Source organism: Nycticebus coucang, chromosome 6 (genome assembly GCF_027406575.1).
Source record: "Nycticebus coucang isolate mNycCou1 chromosome 6, mNycCou1.pri, whole genome shotgun sequence".
NCBI lineage: Eukaryota > Metazoa > Chordata > Mammalia > Primates > Lorisidae > Nycticebus > Nycticebus coucang.
Genome location: NC_069785.1, coordinates 72,963,879 through 72,977,818, shown reverse-complemented (window position 1 = coordinate 72,977,818; position 13,940 = coordinate 72,963,879). Strand labels below are relative to the sequence as shown.

The 13,940-nt window shown below is 52.2% G+C and overlaps 1 protein-coding gene across 12 annotated transcripts in view; it reads left to right on the top strand.

The window, feature by feature from the left end:
- Positions 1–13,940, top strand: part of TLE3 (TLE family member 3, transcriptional corepressor) — a 47,915-nt gene that overhangs the window by 23,646 nt on the left and 10,329 nt on the right. For 8 of the 12 annotated variants that reach the window (XM_053594238.1, XM_053594234.1, XM_053594236.1 and 5 more), the window contains exons 7-9: positions 7,731–7,935; positions 9,308–9,324; positions 13,368–13,487. In XM_053594238.1, the coding sequence (XP_053450213.1) occupies positions 7,731–7,935; positions 9,308–9,324; positions 13,368–13,487 (342 nt within the window). The remainder of the gene's footprint in view (positions 1–7,730; positions 7,936–9,307; positions 9,325–13,367; positions 13,488–13,940) is intronic. The other 4 variants (XM_053594239.1, XM_053594235.1, XM_053594237.1 and 1 more) reach the window with 1 other exon arrangement.

Sequence of the window (13,940 nt, the reverse complement as noted above, 5' to 3'; positions counted from 1 at the left end):
CTTCTGCAAGCGTACCATGGGCTTGGACCCATTTGAGGCTCTCTCCCCATTGGCTTCCCAAATGCCTCCCAGACCTCGAACTAAAGGGGTGCAGATGCACCTGAAATCCACCTCTACACTCATCAGCCTTGTCCCTACCCTGGCTTCTGGTGTCCCTGCCATTGAGGAGGGCAGAGGCCTGGGATCACCTTGAAGGCTAGGCCAACCCACCAGTACCTGGCTGCCGCCTCCCATCTCCCTTGGGGCCTGTTTGCCTCCCCCTGGCAGAGGTCTGCCCTTCTTTGGCCACCTGGGATCAGAACCGTCTCTGCTGTACTGTGGGTGTGCACTGTGCTGTGGAATTTGGGTTTAGGTCTTGCTGCCCCTGTGCTGAGCTGCCTGGCTGAGCTTCCTTTATGTGCCCTTGGGACTTACAGCTGGGGCACCTAGAGACATCTTTCTGACCTTCTAGAAGTCCTATCTTGCAGGGAACGGAAATTGCTCAAGGGAGCTCTGAGGCCTACCACTGGTCTGCCCCCTCAGTGGAAAAGGGCAGTCAGATTGCCCCCCTTCGGGGCTCCCACTTGCCTTGCACCTTCAGTGCATTTCTTGGGTTCCAATAGCATCTTTCTCCTGCTTGCTACTTTGGTGTGAGGCTAAAGATATGACCCGGGGCAGGGCTCTTCCCTCTCCACCTTTCATTCCTCAGGTGAAGGGTTTTGGTGAGATGGCTGCTTCCCAGTCCCCACCCACAGGGTTGGTATGGTGCAGGGAGCTTCTGGGCAGTACAGATTTCAGGTCACTCACCCCAGAGCTCTTTTCCACAGGTCTCCAGGTGGGACTAGGAATCTGTGTTGCTGAAGTTTTCCAGATCTTTCTGAAGAGTAGTCAGGCTTGGGAGGCAATGGACTGTTTGTCTGAGGTCCCATCAGCCCTGACATTCTGGGATCCTGGTTGGTCTTCATTCCTCTTTTTGTTCTTAGGTTATTATTTCAAGGTGGAACTGAAGGCCTCAGAATTATCTTCTGTGTGACGGGATGAATGATGGCTCTTGACTTTTTCATCTGGGGGAGAACCTGGAGGCCTATGTTCCAGTCAGGGTTCTCCCGAGTGACCTTGGGCACGCCCCTTCTGTTCCTTGGGCCTCAGTTGCTGTATCTATGAAAGGCGAGGGTGAGCTGGCTCATCTGTCTGGGCCCTCCTCACTCCTACCAGGGATACTGGGAAGCCAGTGGCAGTGACATAAGAGCGTTGCTTGTGGACCCTGACCCCTCCACACACTGTCAGGAGCCGTAATGATTACAGAGTTGCTTGGTGCAGACAGCCTGGTGGGTCTGTCCTTCCTAATTCCATAGGAAGCTGCTCAGTGCTGTTGGGGGAGGGGTGGAAACATGATCCTAGTGTGAATTCTGCCCTTGCTGGGGGAAGAGCAGACAAAACTAGAACATGAGGATACATTCAGTGCTGGAAGGCAGCACCCCCAGAGGTGAAAGTCATATCTTAAAGTTTGAAGTATCTTCAGTGATCCTGGAGCCCAGGGTTCTCCAGCCTTGACACCGTTGAAGATTTGGGGCCAGATGAAATCTCTGTTGTCCTGAGCATTGTGAGATGTTCACCAGCATCCTTGATTTGTTGCCACTGTGTGTGTCAACAGCACACCCTACACAAACTGGCGACACCTGAAATGTCTTCAGACAATGCCAAATGTCTGTGGGGGGCAAAGTGGCCCCTGGTTGAGAGCCACTGATCTAGCTGATGCCCTTGATTTTCAGAGAGGGGCACCGATGTGGGATCTCTAGCAGCAAGCCAGGCCAGGGCTCTTCTTCTCAGCTTGGTTGTGGCCCTGTGGCCCATGTCCGCTGTCCCCGTGACCAGCTCCTAGTGAGGCGGTTCTGCTCGTGGTAGAGGGGATGCCAGGGCAGGGTATGCTTAGTGAGTTCCAGTCCCTGTAATTCTTCTTCCCAGGCATCTTCTTGGGGGTTTCTGGGCTGAGCCCTCCCACCCCTGCAGTGGCCACAGTGGGGTCCCTGCTCCCCATCTGCTTCCCTCTTTGGAATTAAAATCCTCTTATGAAAATAAAGTTTTTTTTTTACGTTTCAAGAAAGGACTAAAATTGGGGAAGAAGCACCACTTGGATTAGCTCCACTTCTTTTAAGTAGTATTTAGGAAGCTACAAGCCAGGTCAAGGCAGCTTGAGGCAGACATTGGAATTCAATTAATGCCAACGAGTGGGGCCTGTGACCCCCATTTTCAAGGTAATTGCTTCTCCGCTCTGAGTGAATGCAGCCGTCGCCCTGTCATTAAGCAGGCAGTCGTCTAATCGCTGCGCCTGACAGAGCCTCACAAGGCAGGAATTACGGACAGCTGAGGCATGCTCACGCCAGGGAGCCCTGCCTGCGCTGCAGCGGAGCCACTAATCTAGTCAGGGCCTTCTTTATCTTCTCTTCAAGGAGGGCTGAGAGCGACCCTGCGGCTGAGCTGCCTCCGGAACTGGGGTGGGGAAGAGGAAGGCAAGGGGCCGACGACAGAGGGGCAGGTACCCTGGCCCCAGCAAGGAAGGCTCCTGGAGGCCCTGGGCAGCAGCTAGTGGATTTGCCACTCTGAAGGAGAAGCAGCCTGGCATCCTGATCTGGGAGTCAGGAGGATTTTGAGCAAGTCACTGTGTTTCTCCAGGTCTCAGTTTCCCTGTTTGCGAAAGAGAAGGAGGACTAGGCAGGGTTCATATGGCGCACCCATTATAGTTGGTTGTTTAGTAGCTCTCTTGGGCATAGAGTTGGAAGGGTGCTGAGGTTGTGACTCAGCTCAACTCAAAGAGAAATCAGTTAGGTCCATCTGGCCTGGGCATAGAGGTTGCCAGTGGCAAATTTATCATGAGGATTAAAGTATTTGGGGAGTTTTCCTTCCCGGTAAGGAAGGCCAGCATCCAAGGTCAGGATGGTGGAGAGGGGAGGGAAGCAGGCCCATGCACTCCCCTGCTGGTCCACAGATGCCCACCCAAGGAAGACAGACTGGAAGCTTATCTATGTTGGTTCCTGCAGATCTGTTTCCGTGCCTGTGCCCTTTCTTCTAGGACAATATTGCTAAGCACAGGGAGGGAAATTGGACCCTTGGTCAGCAACTTGTATAAGGCTGTGTCTGTCTTTCCCAAGCAGATTAAAGACCCCGTGAGCTGATGTATCAGGCATGCACAGCTGACCAGGGAGACCCTCCGTTTACATTACAGTGTCGTGGCCCAAAGCCTTAGGACTGGGAAGTGGAGGGCTCTCACTTGCTTACCCACTGACAGACACTTTGATCTTTGTTTCCTTGGGAATTATTAGAACAAGGGATGATAGAAAGTGTTAACTTAATTATTATTTTTTTTTTTTGAGTAGGGGCAGGGAGAAAGAGGAACGTTGTAGTTTGTTGTCACAAAGTCACGGGGGGTGTTCTGAAGCTGCACCTAAGGTTCTTACCTTCCCCTGGGGTGTAGATGAGCTGGATTCAGGTGATGGAATTTTATGTGTGGGAAAAGGATGGCAAAGAGTGTGCTTAGGGTCCATCTATTTCTTTCTTCCAGGCAGCTGTGGTGGGGTGAGAGCTATTGTTGGGTTTGAGTCCTGGCTCTGGTTGCTGCTAGGTCTGTTCCCCATCTGTGAAGTGGGGGTGACACGGGTTGTGGTGAGCACTCCCTGCTCACTCCATGCAGAGCTGCAGTGCCCATCTTGCCGTGTGATGGAGAAGGAACAGTCGGAGGCGGGGGACCACTCTGGCTTCCCTGGGACTGCAGGGACTGAGGGAAGCGTGCATTTTATGCATCTCCGGCCCTGTCTTTGCGTCCTCTGGTGGGAGCCCTTGGCAGGTATTGGCTCTGAAAAGTCTCAGACAGCTCCACTAGGTTTCACCCAAATTGTGAACCTGAGAAGTGAAGCATTAAATCAGCAAGTAAAGGCACGAAGTGTGATGTGCATAATCCAATTACACACAGCGAGATCTTCCCTTCAGCCTCGCCTAGGAGTGACCGCACCTTCCCAGCCCAGGCCATGGGTCCTTGGCACACACACGGAGGGAGGACTCAATGTATGTCTCAGGGGACATATTCCTTGACCTGCATGTGTTCTGGTGTGATGTTAAGGGAGAGAAAAGCAAGCACCTCCTTCTCCCACCCCAGGAGGAAGGCTGGGAGGTTGTTGGCCCTCATGTCCCTGCTTTCAGGGTCTGCTGAGCCAGGCCTGATGGTGGCTTCAAACAAGACCTCAGAGGAACTTCTGGCCATGCAGAGTGGGTTATTCTTATACTTGAAAATGAGAAACTCCTCAGTTTTGTATGGGAGATTCCTTTTCCTCTTTTGCAAAGAGGATGCTTCTACATGACACTCTAAGGCAGAAAACTATCCATTCGTTCGGGGAAGGTCAACATCTTTGAAAGCCACTGTCTCCAAACAGCTGTAGCTGCCTTTATTCCAAGGTCCTGATGGCAGCTCACTGGCTCGCGTTTGGGGGAAGCGGAACACCCACTACCACCCTGATGCTCCTTGTCCTGACTAACTCATAGCTGCATCTAGTTGGGCCTTGGAGAGGAGGTGCGGGTCTGGGAGGCCGTCTGTTGCTTTCACACAGCACTTTGCTGACTTACTTGCTAACCTCCCCATGTGTACTTTTTCCAGCATTTTCACTTAATTCACCCAGAAATGAGTACTGAGGAAACGTGCTAGGCACTATTAGAGGAGCCAGGATGGGTAAGGTAAAGTCCCTGTCTTCCTGGAACTCACAAGTTGCCAAGCATTGAGTAAAGATGAAAGTGATGGCGGTTGCATCTGTGATGTGTTCTTCGCGTTTGCCAGTGTTGATTGCACACCTGCTTTGTGTCCACATGTGGTGGTGCCTCCGCTCCCTGTCCGCCCGAGGAGATGGGCCCCACTTTGATCCTCACTTTTGCCGATGAGGACACTAAGATCCAGAGGGCAACTGACTTGGCCGAGGACAAACACTGAAAAAGGATAGAGCTGGAAGTCCACTTTAGACTTTTGGGCTCTGGAGTTGTGAGAGCTCTCAGAAGCGGGGAGGCATCCAGGGGAGGTGGTGTTTGAACTGGGCAGAGCTGAGCCTGGAAGGTTGGCGAGGAGAGGGCATCATAGCTGGCAAGGTGAGAGGCAGTCTGTGTGGAACTATTCAGCCAGGCCTTTCCACACACTATCTCTAGAAAAAGACTGTGGAGGGAGCTGGCCCTGTCCGCAGACAGCAGTTACTCCTCCAAAGCCCTCCTCCCCCTCTTCTTTCTTATCTCTTCCTCACAGGATCTTACTGGCTGGGCTCTATAAAAAGTGGATTAAATACCGCAGTCCTTGCTTTCTGGGATTTTACTGAACGGTTTTCACCAGCAGGATTAAAGGGCCTACCAGCAACGGGTGTAAAACCAAAGAGGCCCCACTGGAGATTCCTTTTAAAACTGAGTAAAGTTTTCCTTTTAAAACAGATAAAGTTGTGTGGTCCACTCACACCAGGGGTTGCCATTAAGGAAGACAAATGGATTTCTTCAGAACATTCTTAAATTAAAATCAAGTTGTATAACAGTATGGTTCACAAGATCCCATTTATGTAGAAATACATTTGAAATTTATAGATTCCATAGGAGAAAATCTAGGCAGATGAGGAGTAGACCCTTCTTGAGGGTAGGATTGAATTCAATGTTTCATTGAAGATTAAAAAACACTTTCACCTGTGCTTATTTTCAGTATTATTTTTATTTTCTTACAATGAGCATGTATTAGTTTTGTAATAAGATATAAAAAAATTACTTTAAAAAGAAAGGTGGATAAGTTCCTGTCCTAAAGGAGCCTGAGTTTCATCTGACTGGGGAGGGGTTGAATCTCTGCATTGGACTTTGCTGATGCCACCCCTTACCTGGGAGTCTGTTGTGGTGCCTCAGGCAGAAATGAGGTCCAGCGTCCATAAACTGCCCAGCAATCACCATCCCACAGGCACTCAGTTGGTCTGAGCAATGGCTGTGGTAACCAGCTTTTCACCCAGAGCTGAGAAAGGGAGCCCTTTGGGGCCAGGAATGTGGCATTACTATGGCTGCCTTTAACTTTGAAAAATGGGGCCGGGTTGGCAGTTTGCAACTTAGTTGGGGGAGAGCCTTTTACCTATGACTTCAAACACTTACTGCCTCCTCTAGCCAGGACTGTACACCTCTGCTGTGTCCTGGTGTCTGTTAGTAGTTCCCAAAGAATGTTTCACATCGACAGGCGAGCTCCCTTAGTTGGGTGTGAGGTCTTGACTCCTTTTGCTTTGGGGAGGATTTTCTTCAGAACATTCTTTGGATGAGATTGGTGGTTGACAGATTTGAGTCCAAACCCACTTACTAGTGGTGGCATTTGGCTGGTTACTGGCTGCCCACTCCAGCCCCCTGTGCGTCAGTTTGTCATCTGTGAAATGGACATAACCCCGCCCTTGCCAGGTGGTTGGACGATTTAGAAATAATATTTGCCGAGTGCCCTGGCATTCAGTAGGTGTTGGTTGCCTTCTCTTGAACTAGGTGAGAAGAAATGTGTGCACAGGTGGATACCAGCATACTCAAGGCCCAGCCACTCGTAAGAAGTATTTTGATCCCTAAGAAATACTTGGCGTTGAGTAGCTGGCCCACAGCGCCCATGGTTCTTGGCACAGTCTTAGGGGTGATAAGATGCACTGTGTCATGGCTGCTGTGAGGCGCTAGGGTGGTGCAAGCTAGCCTCGTGGGTGTGGGGAAGAAGGGGAAGGAGAACCCCTGAGGCTAGTGTCAGGTTGGGGTGTCTGAGGGCTCAGGAGCCAGGGGAGCAGAGTCCTTGACTAGGGATAGGGAGGAGACGGAGGATCGGTACTGTTGCTGTTGAGGATAGTACTGAGTGAATGCCTGTCGAGTTTTTAGAATAGCTCAAGAGTCCACTGTAAACTTCCAGCATGTGTTAGCTGCTGCTCTGATGCTTTATGAGTAGTAGCTGTGTGCCCCGAGCTGCCACATATATTATCTTACAGTAATTCCTGGGGGTTGGTGCTATTTTCTCCCTTACAGATAAGGAAATTTGAGGCTCAGGGAGTTGAGGTCATTTGCCCCACGCCACACAGTTAGGAAGTGCCAGAGGGGCTAGAGGTTGAGTTGTCCTGGTCTGCTTGGTCCCAAAGCTTCCTTTCACTCTTCCTGTTGCCTTGTTGTCTATTCTGATGTCTCTGGTGATGTTAGCTCTCTGGGCCCCAGCTCATCTTGCTCTGGAGACTTTTCTGCACTGGCCTGCCCTGCCCTGGCTCTGTGAGGCAGGCTTGGAGTCCCTCAAATTAGGGAGTCTTCCCCAGGGTACGGCCTCGGGGAGGGAGATGCCAGCAGCTAATGTGGAAGGCATGTACGCATGAGCAGACACGCAGCTGCTGCAAGCTTAAACATGGATCCCTCCACTGAGAGGGAACCCTATGACTGTGGTGTTTCAATGCATGCATTATTTATATTGGGCTTGGAAACAAACACTGAGAAATTCTGTCCCGAAACTGGGGCGTGGAGGGTGGGCGGGTGGGCACTTGCTGTCATAAATCCTTTATCTAAACTGCAGTCCATTACCAGACTTTTTTCAGCAAGATGAGCACGTGGACTGAGCTGGGGCAAAGGTTTTGGGGCTGTCTTCCCCCTTGCTGCCCATGGAGCCAAATGAAGGAGCAAGGGGGCCGGAATTGCTGCTCCCTCTGGGTGGCCGCGCCTCCCCTGCCCCATGCTCCGCACGCTCACCGCCAACTTCATTGCAGCAGCAGCAGCTCCAGGCGCAGCATCTCTCCCATGCCACACACGGCCCCCCGGTCCAGCTGCCACCCCACCCGTCAGGCCTCCAGCCTCCAGGGATCCCCCCAGTGACGGGGAGCAGCTCTGGGCTGCTGGCACTGGGCGCCCTGGGCAACCAGGCCCACCTGACAGTAAAGGACGAGAAGAACCACCATGAACTTGACCACAGAGGTGCGACTTGAACAGGGGTTGGGGAAGAGGGTGGGGCTGGGCTGAGCAAGGGGTGGGTGACCATAGGCCCCACAGTGAGTGGACACAGCAAATACTGTCACCCAAGGACAGGGAGTTAACAAAAGATTTGGAGCCAGCTGTCGAATCCCTGGCTGATGTTGATTGGCACTGTCCCCGGGCTCCTTTTCCCAACCCCTGGTTTGCACCTGGTACTGTCTGTCCTGAAGACACCTGTCCCTTCATCTGAAGCACCCTGCCTGTCCTTCAGGGCTAGCCCCAGTCTACTTCTTCAGGATGCCTTTCTGGTTGGACTGGGGACCTTTTTCAAATTCCTGTAAGAGTTTAAGAGTTGGAGTGTAAGACTGAGCCCTTGTTGCTATCTCCTTATGTCCCACTCCTGGAAAGCGTCTTGTCCTTGCCAGAAGCGTTGGTCCTCTGAGGACAGAGGCCAAATTCTTGGGTTTCTCCTTAGCATGTGGGTCTCATCAGTGCCTTGGATAAGGTACACAGCTGGTGCTCTAGTAAAGATGTGTTACTTGATTGCCTGTAAGGGCGGGTAGTGAGCATACTCCATCAGGGAGATGATTGGAAAGACTTGGGGTCAGAACTTTTTCTCTAACCTTCACCCCGGCCCTTACCGGGTGGACTCAGGAAGCTGTACTAAGGAGGGGCTGGTGGGATCAGGAGAGGAAGGGCCTGGCAGACTCTTGACAAGTTGCCACCTCATGTGCTCTGCCCTTGGATATTTATTGGAACACGTGGCCAGGGCCTTCCAAATCCCGCATTAGGGACCTGAAGTGTCACTATCCTTCCTTGGTACAGGTCTTGGGAACCAGAGGCTAAGTTTTTGTCCCTGTAGTAGGACAGAGGCTATAGCTTCCAAGGGCTTATTTTAAAAACCACTCCCAAATTCCTTCCTTTCTTTCTTTTTTTAAAATGATATTCTCAACTCTCAGATCCTACGGGTATTTTATATGGCATAATCCTTTTCAAGCTTGTGGCCTTAAAAACTCTTTAACTGCTAGAGAGTGAAGCTTGTGGCCTTAACAACTCTTAACTGCTAGAGAGTGAAACTGGTACCTTTCTGGAATATCAGGGAGAAGTAGGCCAGAGGCCTCCCCTAGCCCACCCTGGGGACTGGTAGTGTTGGGGAAGGGTTGGAATTGGGGTGGCTAATTTCTGATCTGAGAAAGGCCACCTAATGGCCCTTCCTTGCCTGACCCACAAAGACAGAGAGCTAGGCCTTCTGCTAATTTTAAAACAGTGAACTAGCAAATCACAAAAGCTAGCTGGACTTAGACTGACATTTTTCCCTTTTTATTTTTTTTGTGGGTCCTGACCTTCCTCCTGCCCTGGCCTTCCTTCCCCAAAGAGAGAGAATCCAGTGCGGTAAGTGTTGGCACGGTGGAACCCACAGGGGTGTTGGGGTGCTGGGAGGAGGAGGGGACTCAGGGCTTCTGGTTTGGAGGCTCGCCCCTAAAATTGCAGACCTAAGACTGGTCCATGGTGTCCAAAGCTGTCATTCGGGTTCTCTGTTTTGCTCTGGGTTGGAGTTGAGGGTTATTTGTTTACTTGTGCCAGAGCTGGGAGACCTGGCTTCAATGCTGATGTGTTGATGACTTTGTCTTAGTCCAGAGATGCTGGTGGGGGGAAGGTAGTTACTGTCATAAAATAGGACTGCTGGCACCTGTTGAGAGTGACCTTCAGTTGTGGAAGCCCTTCATCTCTTCAGGCTGTAAGTCCATCAATTTGTCAAATGAAGGGCTTGGGCTAAGTGAGCTCTCACTCCCTTTCATATGAGAGATGCTTAACTGGAGAGGTCAGCTGACCAGCCCTGGGTCTTCCCTGCCAGAGGCTTTGTGGAGTCATTGGGCTGAACCCAAGGCATAGGACCCTGGTGTCCCACATTCTGGACCAGGGGTCTTATCCACCTCCCAGGTTGGATGCCTCCTGCATGACGCTGTGTCCTTACTTCCTTCAAACGCCTGAAGTTTCTCCCTGCTCTGGGCTTTCACTCGGTTTAAGAAAGTGCTAGCAGGCAAGCATTAAGGCCAGGCCGCCTGCGTGTCTGCCAGCTCTGAGATTTGTTGTAAATCTTTCTGATCACACTGAGGCTCCGAGGTTCTGTTTCAAGTGAATAAGCCTTCTGAATAAGTGCAGTGGAGTCTGGATAAAAAAAATCCTTTAGCGATTAGCAAAGCTATTTTATTCCTCATCGCCGTCCTTGTATCTGGGGCCATCTAATCTGTTAGGATGGCTTTGGTTATTACCTCGTGTTAAGTAGGACTTGGAAGGTCAGGCAGTTAACTAACCATCTAGACCGAAGCTTCCTTGGGCAGGTCCCTCCAATCCTACCCGCCTCCCCTCCCCAACCCTCTCCCTCCCTGGCTGACTTTTTAAACCTCCTGTTAGTAGTAATGCTGGCTTCTCCTCTCACCCCGCCTGCGTGCTCAGAAAGCCAGGCCACACTTAGGCCGGGGAGAGTGGCTAGGTACTGAAGGGGAGTAATTGAAGCTGAAAATCCATTTTGAATGCTTTAGTGTTCATCCTCTAGCAGCGGTGTGTTTGGAGAGGCAGTTTGCCTAGATAGAAGGACGGCTGGATCGGACACCTCAAGGCTTAGCTCTGGTCTTAGTTTTATGAGACACTGGGTAGTTCCCTCGGCCCCTCTGAGCCTCAGGGTGTTTTTCTTTTTCTTTTTTATCTGTACCATAGGGATAATTCCTCCGTGGCTGAGCTCTCAGCTTTGTTGGGAAGCCCCTCTTATGACAAGACTCAGGATCTAGATTACCCGGTTCACGGGGACCCACTGCGGTGAAATGGTCCTTCATCCTCCCCCTCTTTCCTCTTTGCTTCTGACTTTGTGCCCCATGTAGGAAAGCTTTCTGCTAATAGAACCCCTTGGGCAACCCCCAAGAGCTGAACTTTTTACTCCACCATGCTCACTGACATGTGTGCATGGCAGACTTCCAGAGCAGAGGGACGCACTAGGGCCACTGGAGAATCCAGTGGGAAGGAATGGAAAGGCAGCGGTGGGAAGGATGGTGGGCTGGACCGCTCAGGCCCCGGGGCACTTTAGGCTTTGCACATGTGGTGACGGGGTGTGGGGTGGGGTGTAGACTGAAGTAATCAGGCTTTGGAAACCAGGTTGTCAACAGATGAGGCCCAGGGCAGGAAGGACAGGGCTGTGTCGGAGCGGGAGGGGTATGAGGGACGGGCTGGAAGCTGTCCCAGAGGGGTTAGTCTGGAGTCCAATTAGAGGTAGCTTCATTCATATTTCCTTGCCTAGCTGAAGCAATAAAAAATACTTAGTTTTTTGGCTGCCTGCCAGCCAAAGGCGGGCTGGATCGATGCCGCTAAATGCCTGACATGACTCTCCGGTAGCGGCGAGGGTTTTCAGCCTGACTGCATGAGAAGAAAGAGCTCGCTGTTCTCGGGGCGCGCACCACCAGGTCGCCAGGAGAAACATGAGCAGCCGCACGCCCCCTCCGCAGCCCGCCCACCCGCTGGGGCAGCCAGCGAGGGGCTGGGAGCGTTTCTGCTTAGCACAGGGTGGCCGCCACCATTGGAGGAAATGAAATGAAATGACGGTGATTTTTCTGCCGGCGATTGTAGCAGCTAATTGAATTGCGGCTGTGTGCGCATCGCCGCCGCCCCTGTGCGGCTGGGGGGAAGGTTGAGCTGCAGTCCCTGTTATAACCTCCATTTTTTTCTTCAAGGCTTGATAACTCTGCCATTTTAATTTGCTTCAGGCAGAAACTTGGCAGGGAAGGACTGCCCAGAAACCGGCTTAGGAAAGGAAATTAAGTTCTGTGGCTGGTTCCCGTGCTGTTCCCCACAAACGCTGCCCTTCCCTGTTCCCTCCAAGTGACCCTTTCCCCCGAGCTGGCCTTGGCCTCCAGTGACACGGGGAGACAAATAGTGAAGGCTCAGCCCACTTGCCTTGCAAGGCTGTTCTTTTCCGAAGAGACGCCCCTCCGTGTCTTCCTTGGGCACCCCTGAGCTGCACAGGGACCAGGATGGGACTGGCAGACCTTTTCTTCCCCATAGCAATAGGGGCCACAGCACCAGGCCTGACCCAAGGCAGCTGCTCAGAAAATGGAGGGTGAGGGTGGGAAGGTAAAGTTGGGGCTCCCAGGGAGAAGCAACTCATCCCAGCGTCATAGAGGGGCGTTGGTCCTCTTGAGACAAAGGTTTTTCACAGGTGCCCTTGCTAGCAGCTCCTCTGTCCTGCTCCTCTAACAGCCATGTGATGCAGGTGGCTCCTGACCACTATCTCAGCTTCCAGGACTGCTGCACCCCCAGGCCCACCTGCAAGTGCTTCTCATTTTTCCCCCTTTCCAGGTCTCCAAGCCCAAAGGATTCTTGTCCTCACTTGCTTTATAGTTGAGAGAGAAATTCAACTCTCCCTGGCCTGAAAAACTTGGGTTTCCTTCATGCTATGTCCTACTGGGGGTACTGGGGCGTGTGCCCCAACCTCTTGGGAGCCTCCTTTCTGCCTGCTACAAAGGAGCACGTGATCACCTCTGCCCTTGCACCTTTTCCTGTCCTTCAGAGGGAAGGGCTTCCTGACTGTTGTTTTCTTTCTTTTTGTAGAGACAGAGTCTCGCTTTATCGCCCTCGGTAGAGTGCAGTGGCGTCACAGCTCACAGCAACTCCAGTTCTTGAGCTTAGGCGATTCTTTTGCCTCAGTCTCCCGAGCAGCTGGGACTACAGGCGCCCGCCACAACGCTGGCTATTTTTTGTTGCACTTTGGCCCCGGCCGGGTTTGAACCCGCCACCCTCGGTATATGGGGCCGGCGCCCTACCCACTGAGCCACAGATGCCGACTCTTAACTATTGTTTTCTTTAAAACTCTGGTGTTTCTCCAAAGTCTCTGAAGGCCTCCCATGGAGGAAGAGGAGGATGGTGCTGGGTTGCTCATCTGCCTGGCAACCTGCAGGCAGCCTGACGCTCTCTCCCCTCCCAGTCTCCCCATTCCTGTTGGCTCAGCAGATGAAATGTTGATCATGGCCCCAGTCTGTCTGCTCAGATCCATCTTACAAGACTCAGTGGAAATTCCACTTATCCCTCCTTTGAACAAGTTAAGTGTGTCGAGGTAATGAGGTGGGTAGTGAAGGAGAACACGAGTGACCCTTGCCCTCATGGAGCATGGTCTCACTGCAAAGTTAATTATTTAATAGCCATGGTATTGTTATAAAAGAGTAGTGGGGATGTTCCCAGCATGTCTCCCTGGGTCCCCATCTGGGGAGTTGGGGAGTTTTCCCTGGTGAGGCTATGCTTGAGCTGAGGTCTGTAAGACACCTCAGAGTTGAGCTGCTATTCCTTCCTCTGGACTCCTGGGTGGTCACCTGTGCTTAGCTGTGCCGTGGATGTTTGAGATGTTGCACTCAGCAAGAGGTTTTTACCCCTTATCCTCTTCTCATTTCCAGAATAACTCTGTGTCACCCTCGGAAAGCCTCCGGGCCAGTGAGAAGCACCGGGGCTCCGCAGACTACAGCATGGAAGCCAAGAAGCGGAAAGCGGAGGAGAAGGACAGCCTGAGCCGATATGTACGTTTGAGGCGCAGTGGGTCAGCTGGGGCTTGTGCTGGGTAGGATGGGGGTGTCTGCAAGGCTCAAGCTCTGTGGCCCCAGCCCTCTTGGGGTCCGGGAGTGAGTCAGAGAGGCTGCCCACCAAGAAGGGACACAAGTACAGCTGGGGTGTTTAGATGCACCCTGAGCATGTGAGCCACTGTGAGGCAGGAGTGGATGGGAGTGGGGAGTGCTCTGTGTCCCTCCACAGGCAGGCTACCTGCGCTGCTGCGGCAGTGCTCCGAGAATCCCCTTCTGCCTGGTGCCTCACACTTTGACCCTGCAGTCTTCACAGGTGGGCCGAGGTGTGCACCTACTCGGCCACTCTACCTTGGGTTTTAATAGCCTTATCATATGATGCCTCTGAAACAAGAGGCCCCAGGGGAAGCATGGCTATCCACATCTGCCCTGTACCAGGCTGCAAAGGGCCAA